At 34.9% G+C, this 14,972-nt stretch overlaps 1 protein-coding gene across 4 annotated transcripts in view; it reads left to right on the forward strand.

The window, feature by feature from the left end:
* The window catches only part of PDE10A (phosphodiesterase 10A), a 146,008-nt gene extending 135,665 nt beyond the window's left edge, over positions 1 to 10,343 (forward strand). For 2 of the 4 annotated variants that reach the window (XM_058167997.1, XM_058168001.1), the window contains exons 18-23: positions 1,137 to 1,292; positions 2,243 to 2,415; positions 4,800 to 4,911; positions 5,260 to 5,340; positions 6,572 to 6,660; positions 7,716 to 10,343. In XM_058167997.1, the coding sequence (XP_058023980.1) occupies positions 1,137 to 1,292; positions 2,243 to 2,415; positions 4,800 to 4,911; positions 5,260 to 5,340; positions 6,572 to 6,660; positions 7,716 to 7,830 (726 nt within the window). In that variant the 3' untranslated portion in view covers positions 7,831 to 10,343. The remainder of the gene's footprint in view (positions 1 to 1,136; positions 1,293 to 2,242; positions 2,416 to 4,799; positions 4,912 to 5,259; positions 5,341 to 6,571; positions 6,661 to 7,715) is intronic. The other 2 variants (XM_058168010.1, XM_058168020.1) reach the window with 1 other exon arrangement.
* The last annotated feature ends 4,629 nt before the right edge of the window (positions 10,344 to 14,972 follow it).

Consider the following 14,972-nt stretch of genomic DNA (forward strand, 5'->3'; position numbering starts at 1 on the left):
CTTAATAATCCCAAACAGGGACTGCCAAGATTGCCATTGCTAAGCTATGCTTTTCAACTGCATTGCTTAGCAGTGGAAATTCTAGTCCCAGTTATCATGGTTAAGCAATTGTTTATCTTTACCTTTACAGCTCTCTTACAATTGCAAATTTAGGGCATCGTACATTGGATTAAAACCAAGCTAAAACATAAACATGATGAAATAATGACCAAAGACAAGTCAACTCCAATAATAAAATGTATGAAATTCTAGTGACAGGCTCAGTTAACCTCCAGATCCTTGGCCCAAAGGAAAATCCAGGTGTTCAATGACGTATAAAACGCTAACAGGGAAATAGTCATGTGTTTCTTGTATTATTAAACCAAGATACAAATATAGCTCAGAACCTGGTGAAGGTCTGGACCTTAGTTCTAGATTACTTGCAAAATAAACAGAAAATTACATCGTTAGTCCATGACTTCTCTCAGGTAGCTAACCTGGGAATTATTCTGAGGGGTTTGTAAGAACTTCCTGAATTGGGAATCATCATCATCATGTTTTATCTCGTTGTGCAGTCCCCCTAATTAATTCTGGTAACGTAGGTGGCTATATTAATTAATTAAATCATTATCTTGTATATTATCTTGTCTGATGCAACTGATGATCTGGCTGAGTATAATAAATTACCTCCTATTTTTTAACTTTTTAAAATATATTTTTATTAAAAGTTCTTATCTTAATATAAAGTACAAATAGAATAAACTACCTCTTATGAACTCAACATGTTTAGTGGCAGAATGTAACACTTTAGGCTAATTGGCTGGGAATCACTGATATTTATTATGTAGGTTTTTAAGTCATCCTGTCTCCAAGTAGCTCACAAGCAAAAAGAAAATAGAATAATATGGTACCAAATCAGAAAATATAATCTTTAGAAAAAAATGAATAATTAGAAAACCTAAACATATCTTTATTTTATCAATACTGAATATTCATAATTCTAGCACCGCCAATCATTCCAGGTACAGCAAATTCATTTCTGAATTATGTATTGTATATATTAATGGAATTAGTAAAGTATGTGGCGTAGTAGAGAGTGACATCTAGTGGTATAAATTTAATTTGAAGAGTAACTTTGTGGCTGCTTATTTTTCTAGAGAAAGGGTCTTCTCGTCGCCTGTTTATGTCATGACCTGGATCACAGGGGTTATAGCAACAGCTATCTCCAGAAATTTGATCATCCATTGGCAGCACTTTATTCCACCTCAACTATGGAACAGCATCATTTTTCTCAGACAGTGTCTATACTGCAGGTAATTCATCTCACTCCATTTTTATGGCTAAGATTTAGAAAACTAAAAGTAGCAAATCTAACTGCGGGAAGCTTGTGTAGATTATCTATGTGGACATTTCCCTTTTTACTATGCAAATGGAAATCAGAAAGGAAAGGGGAAAGGAGTAAAAGAAAAAAGAAGAGTGACTTCTGTCTCTTTTGATGCGGTAGAATACAAAATACAAAAGTTGCCACTCAACTTTTTGCTTTAGACTCCTAGTAGATACAAACCATTTCTATAGCAACCAAGTTATTCTAGGCATCAAAACCTAAGATCAAACTTTTTTTTTAAATTCGAACAAAAGTCCAAAAGTAATTTCTAGGTAGAAACAAGGTCTCCTGGATAAGGTCCTCTCTTCAGTTAATTTTGCCATCTCTGCCAACTCCATCACATTTTTCACCCTTTCCTTTAGGGTGGGAATTTCCATTTTTGCGCTTATATAATAACAAAGTTCAAAATTTTCTTTCAAATTCTTTATCAAATGGTCCTTAAAGGAAAATGTCAGGTTTCAATTTTATATTTGATTTAATAATCTTCTGAACTGAGACTTCTGAATCTGTCCCAATATTTCTTTGCTTTGTCACAAGTCTATCAGAGATGATAAAACATACCCAATGGAAGTGTTGATTTACCTTCTACTTTTATTTTATTGTGATAATAATAAAAATAAGTAGGAACTGGTTTAGGTGTTGTTTTGGCTTATTGGCTTATTCTCAAAACTTATAACAGACCCATCACATGTTTTCAAAATTTCAAATCTGTTTACCACTTTAATATGTCCTAGGTTCTTAAAGGTTCATGAATATAATTGTTTCTTTGAATGCAATCCAATGTCTTATTTTAAGAGCTACTGTATAGGCACAATATAAACTTAAAACAACGTTTAAATTAGTCACAGCAATATCCTTACATGCTTTACTTTTTCCTAGCTGGAAGGCCACAATATTTTCTCTAATTTGAACTCCAATGAGTATGAACAGGTCTTGGAAATTATCCGCAAAGCCATTATTGCTACAGACCTTGCTCTGTACTTTGGAAACCGAAAGCAACTGGAAGAGTTACAACAAACAAGATCACTGAATCTTAAAAACCAAGCACATAGGTAAAATACAAGTGAATATTTATGGTTTGAAATCTTAAATCATATTTTCTTGTTTTGAAGGCTAAATATTTAGCTTCTTGAATTTGGCTATATAACTAGTCTAATATATAAACATTCTGAGGAATGTGCACTAATCTTCATAAAGGAATCAATCAAGAGTTATTTTACTATTGGTATATATTCACCAGTGCATTCAGGAACTTTCTGATAATTTTGAGTTTGGAGTATGGTTGTGCAGTGGTTAGAATGCAATATTGTGGCTAACTCTGCATTCCACTGCCAAGAGTTCGATCCTGACCGGCTCAAGGTTGACTCAGCCTTACATCCTTCCAAGGTCAGTAAAATGAGGGCCCAGATTGTTGGGGATAATATGCTGATGTTGTAAATTGCTCAGAGAGTGCTGTAAAGCTCTGAGGAGCGGTATATAAGTCTAAGTACTATTGCTATTGTTATCTGTTCACAGTCTTAGTGACAAAGACAATCTAAACTTCTTTCTCACCAAGCCAATAGTTAATCACTGGTCTTTCCTATCTCAAGTAGTTCCAACCTTTTATGTACCTCTTAAACAATGGCATGCTCCAGCAAGTACCTACCTTAGTTATTACTGAAATTCAATAACACTCTGGACTAAAGCATTTTGAAGTTATCTGAAAGTCTGAGACCTAGCCCTGGTGGCGAAATGGTTAGAGTACAGTACTGCAGGCTATTTCTACCTGCAATTTGGCAGTTCAAATCTCACCAGGCTCAAGGTTGACTCAGCCTTCCATCCTTCTAAGGTGGGTAAAATGAGGACCCAGATTGTTGGGGGTAATATGCTGACATTTGTAAACTGCTTAGAGAGGACTATAAAAGCACTGTGAAGTGGTATAAAAGTCTTAGTACTATTGCTATTGCTTAGTCATAGGAAAAAGAAGTTGACAAAGAAAAATTATTTGAGCCATGGTGGCGCAGTGGTTAGAATGCAGTACTGCAGGCAACTTCTGCTGGCTGCCTGCAATTTGGCAGATCAAATCTCACCAGACTCAAGGTTGACTCAGCCTTCCATCCTTCTGAGAAAGGTAAAACGAGGACCAAATTGTTGGGGACAATAGGCCAACTCTGTAAACCACTTAGAGAGGGCTGTAAAGCACTGTAAAGGGGTATATAAATAAGTGCTATTGCTATTTACAGTGCTGCAATGTGTATAAGATTTAAGATTGAATTTTATATAAAATTGAACCCCAGAAGCATTCTGGAATTGATCTGTTAATCTTTTATATTGCACCAATTTATTTTGAAATGCTCCACTTAATAACCAAACAGATTGAGTGTATTTATTTGTTAAGGTATGTATAGAGTTGATTCAGGACATTATATTTAATAATAAAAAACAGGGATGGCAAAAGTAAGGATAAATTATATTGTGTTGCCTGTTGAGATTTCTTCTTCTAGACTCTTTGATGGGTCTGCATTACTTTAGTCTATGCTATTTATTAATGCTCTGTTTTTTAAAGTATTTATATATAGAAATTGTATATCAGTGCCACCCCTGTCCATTTTTCCCTTTTAACTGTGCTCATGATGGCCACTATTCAAAATGGAAAATGTTGAATTATTACTGATAAAAGTAAAAGAGAAAACAAGACACCCAACAGCAATTCGTATTGCAATTTGGATCAATGCTCTGATAAAATTAGGTTAACAAAATGCAATTGCATATGTGTATTTCATCTCATGAGAATGTCATTGGTTTTAAAGAATCTACCTCAATTTTTATTGCTTTGCTTGGCATATAACATGGACTTTATGGGAAATTATTTTTAGAGGCTATTAGTATAATAAAGTATTTTGCATAATAAGTTAGATCTTCAATAAGAATACAATTTTTAAGATCTTCGGATACCTATAACTACACAACATCAGATTAATAAAAATCTGTCAAAGTCAATAAAACACCGTACAGGTGAATATGAATTCAAGATTCAAGGATGTTTTATCACACAATCATTATCCTCTTATTTAATATTGTTTCATACTGCTTAGGCAATGTTATGCTATAATATATTTGAGTTGGTATGAAGCTACAGTAACTAATTTTGTTGCTTTTTTATCTTCCCTTAATGACTAGTGTCTTTTTGGTGGTATGGTATGCCTTTGTGGCAATATTTTTTCCAAATTAGATTTACCAGATGCCTTTATATTGTGAAAAGGCATCTATTAGGTTCTTGAATGGTTTTAATAGTATTAATTATCCTTAGCACTGAGTATGCTATTATTTATTTCTTCTTTGTGTTTTTATCTGTTTTACCTTTGAATCAAGGTTTTTTTCAATATCAATTATTACTTATAGGATATATTTGAAAAGGCAAATAATTGTTTAAGCTACACGAGTTATTATATTCCAGGGATCGCGTGATTGGCTTGCTGATGACATCTTGTGACTTGTGTTCTGTGACAAAATTGTGGCATGTTACCAGACTGACAGCCAATGATATATACGCAGAGTTTTGGGCTGAGGTTTGTGCATTTCATCATTGATTCATTTCCATATCTATCATTAGGCACTTGAACAGAAAATTAAGATTGATTGGATTATTGGAACTATTGGTGTTATTTGTGCATTTGTTTGTTTGTAATTGAGAGGTCATCTGGCTCCAAACAACTCTGAGCAGCTTGTATTTTAAAAGCAGGAAACAATTAAAAAAAAAGAAAGAAACAGTTCATAGACACCAAGCTTGTCTGCATAAGAACTTAATGTTTGTCTTCAGAATTCTGCCTTTTTTCTCCATTATATATTTAATGTTTTTAATTTTTATTATTGGGAGCTGAATAATTAAGAAATAACTGAATTTATTTTTCTTTCAGGGTGATGAAATGAAGAAGTTAGGTATTCAACCTATACCTATGATGGACAGAGATAAAAAAGATGAAGTTCCTCAGGGTCAGGTAAGTCTAAAGTAGATTTTGAATAGATTTAATTTGGATATATGTATCCATTATTTAAATATGGCTATGTTTGCTTTTTGATTGATTTTCATTCTTCTTTAAAAAAAACACAGAATAATGTAATAAACTCTTCATAATTCTCAATAGACTAAACATCATTTTATTTATTAATTTTTATGCCACCTATCTCCCCAATAAGGCAACACTTTTTTCAGCGTTAATGTGCTGATTTGGTGATACTATTAAACAATTAAATGACTCAAATTACTTATCCTTAAAAATAGTGAGGAACACGGTGGCTCAGTGGCTAAGATGCTGAGTTTGTCGATTGAAAGGTCAGCAGTTCAGCGGTTCAAATCCCTAGTGCCGCATAGTGGGGTGAGCTCCCTTACTTGTCCCAGCTTCTGCCAACCTAGCAGTTCGAAAGCACGTAAAAAATGCAAGTTGAAAAATAAGGACCACCTTTGGTGGGAAAGTAACAGTGTTCCGTGCACCTTTGGCAATGAGTCAGGCCGGCCACATGACCACAGAGACGTCTTCGGAAAGCACTGGTTCTTAGGCTTGGAAATGGAGATGAGCACCGCCCCCTAGAGTCAGGAACAATTAGCACATAGTGCGAGGGGAAAGACCTTTAAAAATAGTGAAAGTAAAAGGAAAGCCTATATTTATTAATTATGAACAACTAGGCATATCTGGAATTCTAATATGTTCCCTTGTAAAATGCAATGTTAGTTATTGATTTGGCAGTGAATAATATTCATTCCACAAATCCAGAGCTATGAAAAAAGAACATCATCATCATCATCATCATCATCATCATCATCATCATCATTAGCTTCTTTCAGTTTTGTAACAGAAAGGAAAAAAGGGATTTAACATACATTTAAGAGTTGTGGTGGTGCAGTGGTTAGAATGCAGTACTGCAGGCAACTTCTGCTGGCTGCCCGCAATTTGGCAGTTCAAATCTCATCAGGCTCAAGGCTGACTCAGCCTTCCGCCCTTTTGAGGTCATTAAATATGAGGACCCAAATTGTTGGTGGCAATATGCTGAGTCTGTAAATTGCTTATAGAGGGCCGTAAAGCATTGGGAAGCTGTATATAAGTCTAAGTTCTATTGCTATTTGTAAAATATAGTGAGAATATATGACAGTCTGTTAGCAAAGGAACTGTTGCAAATTTTGAGTTGAATAATATTTGACTAATAGTGTTTTGATTTTTGATTTTTTTCAAGATTGGGTTCTATAATGCTGTAGCTTTGCCCTGCTATAGTACGCTTGCACAGATCCTCCCTCCCACAATACCACTCCATCGAGCATGCAGGTAAATATAAATCTGACTTGAACAGTCAACTGAAAACCCTTAAATAATCTTACTTTTACATAAGGAGAGATATTAAATGATTATTCCTACTTAAAAACTCTTCAGAACTGTAAAAAAACTGAGAAGAGGGATGTGTTGTATATCAGGTGCAGCAGAACAATAGAGTTGGAAGGGCTATTCGCTTTAAAAGAGGGCCTCACAATTTCTTTAATTTTACCAACAGATGAGAATATACGTAACTCAGAGTTGAACTATGGAATATGTGGTGGTCTCTGAGCTTGGATGTTTGCTTGCTCGTGTTTCTGGGCACTGAACATGTTACCTAGTCTAGAGAACCAATCTAGAACTAAGGATAAATTTCAGTTATCGGTTAGAACAATTAATCAATGAACAATTTGCCTCCAGAAGTTGTGGGTGCTTTAACACTGGAAGTTTTTAAGAAGAGATTGGACAACCATTTGTCTGGAATGGGATAGCCTTTCCTGCTTAAGCAGGGAGTTGAACTACAAGGCCTCCAAGGTCTTGGTATTCTGTAACAAAATGTCTGCAAGCAAACAATCAATCGCCCATAATCACTATGCTTTGGCTAGCATCTGCCCCTTTGGAATCCTGATTGCTCTTCTTGTTGTTTTACATTTCTAAATAAAAAATGGTAGTGAATACATTAATCTACCTTCATAGTTCTGTTCAGAGGTGATGACAAGATGAAAGGGAAATGCAAGGCAAAGAAACTTAAATGTATGCAACATTAGTAGATTAGTAATCATAAAGCAATGCTGATGATATTTTGTGGCCTTGGTAATGAGATTACTACATCCAGGAGAATAAAGGCACACTTTTTCAACTTAATATTAAACCTTCAGTAATTAACAATACAGTTGCCATCCTCCCCAAACTGAAAGCCCAGATATGAGAGCTCAATGGTCACAGTCTGCCTCTGTGAAGGAGGAGCTCATATCAGATGAAATCACGACATCCCCTTTTATAAATGTTTCTTGTAAACTGATACATCAATAAAATATGTGAAAAGTGAATAATTTTTCCTTTCTCTCCAGGGAAAATCTCAAACAATGGGAAAAGTTGATACGAGGGGAAGAAGCTTATGGATGGATACCCTCCCAATCTAGTAATTCTGACTCAGAATCTTTCCCTGTGAAGATTGTTGACTGATCCACATTTAAGGCTTTTTATTCCACAATTTTTAGCCTTTTAAAAGGATAAACTCTGCAAATACAAACTGTGGGAATGCTGAGTGCAAATTTCTTTTCTTCGGTGATACAATGTGAACACAAGTTTCAACTATTCAAGCAAAAGTCGGCTTGTAAATATAAAAGACTGGCTTTTTAATAGGCTATTTTGCTGAGGCCTTAATTTCAAAATGATTGGGCTGAGAAGGCTAACCTAGGCTTAGTTTTAAATTGTGTCTTTGTGGTAAGGAGGTTTCACTGGTACTTTAGCATACTATTACACAATACTGTGATTGGCTTAAATACCAGGTTCACCTGGGGAAGTCTTGACTGTAATAAGACATTTCCACACTGATAGGGTAAATGTTGTTGTTTGATCTTTGAACTCCAGAAGAAAATCTCTGGGGCAAAAACTGTCACTGAGTTTACAGTACTTGAATTTATCTTGCTGCAAATGGGAGGTTTAATTTCCAGATACTAGTCTCCAAAAGCACTATGAAGCAACTACTTTGTTGCACCCATTAGATGTTAAGAAAAATATATCAGTGTTTCTTTAGTGATTTTGTAATTTAGGTAAAATGTCCATTTCTACCCTGGAAACAGAATATTTACCTCTGGTTGTAAGTATCCCATTAGGTACCTGAAGACCCATCTTTTCAACCCTATGGGTTGAATTTCAAATGTGGTAGTCTAAATTTGTCAGGAAAAGCTAGTCATTGTTTAAACAAATATTACAGATGGATGCCTCCAAATCACAGCTAGTTCACAAAAAATAGAACCTTCCAGTCATAATCTCCAGAAGTCACAATGGTACTTACATGTTCTTATTCTGTGTTGCTCATTAGCAGCAGGTAAACTCTGTTTTACCTTTCACTTTGAATCTCAATTTACCCAAAAACTTTTAAAACAAATTGTCCAGTCTTGTAACCTGTTGCCTGTGGAACAAGAAAGCTGATATGTTAAACCATTGCTCTTACATACTGTGAATGAAGTCTGTATTGATATTGGCCCCAATTCTGCACAAAATTTCATTATGTGATATATTTCCATTTTTGTTAGGCTGTACACACTTTGAAAATGTGAAGTAGAAAGAAAGAAATTGAAAGAAGTATTATAAACCTTAGATGAGCAACAGCACCTCTGATACTAATTAGAACAGGGGTCTCCAATCTTGGCAACTTTAAGACTTGTGGAGTTCAACTCCCAGAATTCCTTAGCCAGCAAAGCTGGTTGGGGAATTCTGGGAATTGAAGTCCACCAGGCTTAAAGTTGCCAAGGTTGAAGACCCCTGAATTAGAATAGTCCTTTTTCAGGGTTCCTTATGAACTTGAAACAAGTTGTGGCTGCATTAAGTTTAAGAAATTGGTTCCTTAAAGGGGCAATGTCTTTTTTTCTCACAGGCACACACACAAAACCCTGAAAAAAATTATTTTGATGGATAGCAGAGAGGAGTTGTGCTCCTAGGAGGCCCCAAAAAGCTTCTTCCAAATTAGTTTTGAAGTATGTACAGTCCTAATGTCTATACCTCTTTGCAGAACTGTATTTGCAACTATGTTAACCTTAATTTAGTTTTAGACAATGTATCAATAAGCCATGAGGTTTAATCCTAGCACCACTGACCTCAGTGTGAACACCTCTATTGACTTGAATGGAAATCTCTCTCTCTTTCTCTGCCTCTCTTTGTTTCTCTCTATCTCGGTAGGAGAGTCTTCCTGCTGAAGTAGGCTTCATTCGTATACTTGATATAGCATTTAAATGGGTCTATCATATAGGCCTTCTTGGCAAAACCTTACATAAAATATATACACATCACCACTGTATGCCCCATTCCAACATTATTCTCAAAATGCAGACATGTGCTGGATCCATAAGCTTTCATGCGTCATGCAACAGTGGTCGGAACGTAACTATCAAATGCTGAAAGAGTCAAATGAAGAAAATATTGGAAAGCAAATAGTTGATTTATAAACTGAGATATGGATCCTAAAATGGATTTTGGACAAATAACTCTTTGTTTCTTTTCTGCTTTTCATGCATAAGATTACCATGGCTACCTCTCTGGAATATAATTGTATTTTTAGCTGATTAATTATGAACGATATTATATAAGTTATTCTGTGCCAGTTCAATGTCATTTTAATTGATGATTTTATTGGTGAGGATCCAAAGAATCTGGGTTACAACTGAGCACATACAATAGAGATGGGGAAACCTATATCCTTCTAGATCTTGTTGAACTAGAGCTCCCAGCTGCCCTGGCTAAGGTTGCTTATGATGATGAATGATGAGAGTAAGAGATTAGTAGCATGGGGGAGGGGTTTGGGAATAGTTATTTTCATTCTTGGAATATTTTTATTTATAAATGTGCACAATCTGGTTAGAAATATAATTGCACAAAAACACTAGGGCTTTTAGCATATGTCTAATTTGTAGATTTTAGTTTTGTGCCCTAACACAGGGGTCTCCAACCTTGGCAACTTTACGACTTGTGGACTTCAACTCCCAGAATTCTGGGAGTTGAAGTCCACAAGTCGTAAAGTTGCCAAGGTTGGAGACCCCTACCCTAACAGGTATTTTGAAACGTGTAGGTTCTTGAAAAAAAAAAGCTGTCTCTTGCCTAAACTTCATGGTATTAAGCTTGGTCACTTTCATCATTGTGCAGATATTACTGTGTGGCACAACCAAGGAAGTATCAATGCAAGCATACACAAAATATTAATGCATTTGGTTCATCTGAATAACTGTGTGTATGAGTACATAATGCACATACACAATATGTGTGTTTGTTGGATAACGCAACGTAAGAACTAGCTAGCAGAGTATTAGAAAAGCGCTAAGGAAAAGTTTTAACTTGGGGATGTTGTCTTGTCATATGATAGATTGATCTGGTCGATTCAGCCTACCACCCTCTACATTTCCTATAGGTTATGTAGCATGTATAGTCCCAATTCTCAGTCATTGCACACGCGATTGCAGTATATTGTAACAATCATGAAAAAAGGCTGGCCAGACATCAGATTGCCATCAAGCAATCAGCAGAGGTCCCCTACAAATATTTGTTTTTCAGAATGTGAACTAACTTTAATTTACTTTATTGATTCTCTTCAGCATCTGTTAACCCCCTTTGGATATTTTCTACACTTAACACCAATGCTGTTCCTAGGGTCATAGGATTTTAGCTTCAATTATCTTTAATATTTGTTTATTGCTCCAGCCAACAGTCTGCTTCATCAGAACTGAAATATGAAAGTATGTCAAAGATTCAATACTGCCAGGAATAAGTTTACGAATGTATTGCATATCTAGTGAAGTATACTGGTAGGTATAACTTTTTAATTGGGACTTTGTTATATGAAAATATGTTTGCTGTCCCAAGTCATTTTCTCAGTTCAGACTACATCTTAGGATACTTCTGCGTCTTTATTTATTAAATTACCTGGATCTTTTCAGGTAATGAGTTCTATATACTGGTTATGATTTGTGGAGGTAATATAAAAACCATGTAAATTACAAGTGTTAATATTGGTGTTGAACAACAAAGTAAATTATTTTCTGCTGTAGAATCTTGCACCAAGCTGTAACAGATGTGAGAAAAGAAAATCTTAATTTTTTTTAAAATACCATAATAATTTTATTGGTAAAGAAACTTTTTTCCCTTCATTCTCTGGATCAGATCTCCTTATAATTTGATACTCTCAGTAAGAATAAAGTGTTGACTTCTATTTTTATATTTCTTTTACAAAATGGGAACAGTTTTCTAAGAAACTATTCATGAATTATTTGTCCTTAAGATCCTATACACAATTTGGGAGAAGGTGTCTAACCTACACACTTTCCCACTGTTTGGTCATTGTTAGAAATGAATGCCATGATTAGTGCAATCATACACAATTTCATTTTAAATGGATTCCCAGGAGCTGAGTAAAATGTGATAAAGTTCTAAATAACATGTCCATATTGGGCATTTATTTCACTGTTGCACATATTAAAATTTACCTTATCGGGGGTAAAGCAACTTAAAACAGATTACAGAAATGCTTTTGTCTGTGGTACCTTTATACAACATAATATACATAATATGTCAAATATTTTGTTTGGTGGAAATTGCACAGGTGTGTTAAAACTTTTAAGTGGACAGCAATATTCCACTGTAATTATTGTCTAGTTTGTACTCTGTAGAACTGCTAGAAGAGTACACTGCTATAATTTTTAAATAAGGGACATAAAATATACAAATCAGTTGGCACACGGCATGCGGTGTGAAGCTCAGGGGAACAATGATTCTACATAGATAATCAGAAAAAAATTCTCTTAGTATTAGCATGCACGAGTCATTTGTTCAGCCAGCACTAAAACTATAAATAAAGGTATGATTTTTTCTTTTGAAAAAATGCAGCAGGCCTGCAAAAAAATCATGCAGTTTCCATCATTCTGCAGAAATTTGAAATTATGATGTAATTTTCACATTGTGTCACATGTATAAAATGACTGCATTTGTTCAGAGAACATAAATTCCTTTAACTGTTATTTAGAATTTTGTATTATAATTTGAGAGTTCAATCTAACAAAAAATACAACACAATAATTTTCTTCTAAATGTTATGCTTGCTGACCAAAAACTGTGCTCAGTTATAATATGAGGGTATACTCAATGCATGCACTCAAAGCATTCATAATTAGTCTGTGGTAAATTTGATCCAAGTTATACAGGGAACATACAACTTCAAGGCAACAATATCCACTATATCCAAGGAGTTGGGGAAGAGTGGTATGTATGTGTGTGTTGATGTAAGTGTACATATGTAAATGATTGCTGAAAAATCTGTAAAAAGAAATACTCAAGTGCAATAATTTTAAGAGGTCTTAACTTTGCATTTATAAATTATAAATAATGTACCTGGTATGTATTTTTTCATGTATTCATTTGCAGTCTTTGTATTTTAAACAAACCCAAATCTTTATTATGTTTATATAATAGAGCATACCACCATTTATTATGATCTAAGTAAACTGTAAATATATTTGCAAAAAAGAAAAAGAAAAAAACCCCCCAACAGTCAGAATATATGCATATCTGGGGAGCCAATGATGAAATTTATTTCTGCTTTAACAGCTGGCTGTAGTGCAGCAAAGTATCTTCTGTGGATATGTAATTATAAATATATGTATGATATATAAAATATTTAGAGCTGTTCATAATTTTAATTCAATACTTATCTATATATAAATATAGATAAAACACAAATGTTGTGAATATTATGGAATACAGATTTTTTTTTAAAGAAAACCCTTTCATAGTTTTCCTTATTGTTATTTATTGTTTCTGGTGCTTAAGACAAGCATGGGCCTCTGCAGGAAAGGCAAGGGAAAAAAATTTGGACACTCAGAAATGTTCACATATAATCTACATACAGGACAAAAAAGAAGAGCTTTGGGAAGCCAATAGGAAAAGCATGTGACTTTTATTTGAGTAAAAGTTTGAGTCAAAGTTTAGCTAATATTGTGGGTACCAAGCTAGTCTTCATCTATTATGCCTTATGAGTTTAGGACAGGAGGAAAAGAAAAACAAAGTAGTAAACAAAGATAAAAAATACTAGATAGTTTGATCAGCTACCTTTCCCATCTCAACTGCTCCAACAGAATTTCCCTGGAGTAGATTCTGCCAATGGCTTGGGGATTTTTAAGACCTCCTTTTACCTTGGCTCTGTTTTGTGCCTTTCGGTTATTAGTTAATTTTCCCTCTGCCACTAGCTTCTTATTTTCAGTTAGGCCTCTGCTGTAGTCTCTAGTTTTCACAGAGGTTTCTGGGAACCTGCATCCTATAGTCATCAGTGGAATGGCTTCCTGTTCAGACAATGTTAAATAACATGCAGAATCCAATCAGGGTCGGTCACCAGGACCAGAGTTTTTGTCTTTTGAGCTTTTGGACTCGTTCTGGAGCCCATCTTCAGGGAACTTCTCTCTAGCCTAGCCGAGTCTGAAAACTTGAAAGACAAAAACTCAGATCCCGATGACCGACCCAGATTAGATCTGCAACATTATCCTGGGATACATATATTTGCCTTCATTCGTGGGAAATAAAATAGGATATCGGACAACAGTTTAACATCCTCTCCCCTGGGTGGCGTCATTGCATTAAACCTTTAACCCACCACTTCCAAATATTATGCATTCACTGAATCCATGAAGTTTTATCATAAGAAGTACAGAAATAGCTTGCTAATGCTTTGCTTTGGGATTGTTTTTTTTTAAAAGCCTCCTAGTATTTTTAATTCCCAGATAGTCCTCCATGCAAATATTTACCCAGACTGAGTCTGCTTAGCTTACAAGATCAGTCAGATCAGGTGAAAACCAACCAAGGTTTTCAAAATGTTACATGAAAATAACCCTATAAGTAACCTGGTAAACTCTAAACATATGAAGATGTCTGAATATAAGCGTTATAATCTTTCTATCAGATACACTTTCACAGAACGTATAAAACATACAGCAAAATGCAAATTTGTAAGGTTTTCACACCCAAGTGCAGATTTCCTTAAACTGATGCACACTAGCTGGTTGGGTAATTCTGGAAGTTGGGCTTACACACTATAAAGCTTGGGAAAGGGTACTAAAATGTATATACAATATAATTCTCTCCATTTATGATAATAAATGATAAAAGTAATTATGTGCTGAGTATGCCTACACAAGTTTTATATTTTGTTACATTTTCCTGGGATCACGTACTGTCATAGGAGAAGTCATATTCATCCATTTTTGCCAAAATAGAAAATTGTACTCTGGATTAATAATAGCAACAAGTATTTCTGATGTCTCACAAATACTTTGTTGGTTACTTTTTTCTAACCAAGTGAAGTACTAGATAACTTGGGGGTTTCTATAGGCTTCGATTTTATTGTTGCTTTTTAAACCATTTCTATGGCTGGTTCCTTACATCATTCACCTTACCTGATGCACACATGTTGAGTGATGTAATTCGTTTCAGTCAGCTGATCAAGAAACAAAATAAGTTGCATTTTTCAAATGCAATGTCTCCATCTCCGTGAAAAAAAGTTACCATGCAGACACATGATATTTAGGGAAGCTTTGTTTTCTAATCTGTCCTGCGCAGTTGCTTAACAG

The sequence above is a fragment of the Ahaetulla prasina genome, chromosome 1, assembly GCF_028640845.1.
Source record: "Ahaetulla prasina isolate Xishuangbanna chromosome 1, ASM2864084v1, whole genome shotgun sequence".
Lineage (NCBI taxonomy): Eukaryota > Metazoa > Chordata > Lepidosauria > Squamata > Colubridae > Ahaetulla > Ahaetulla prasina.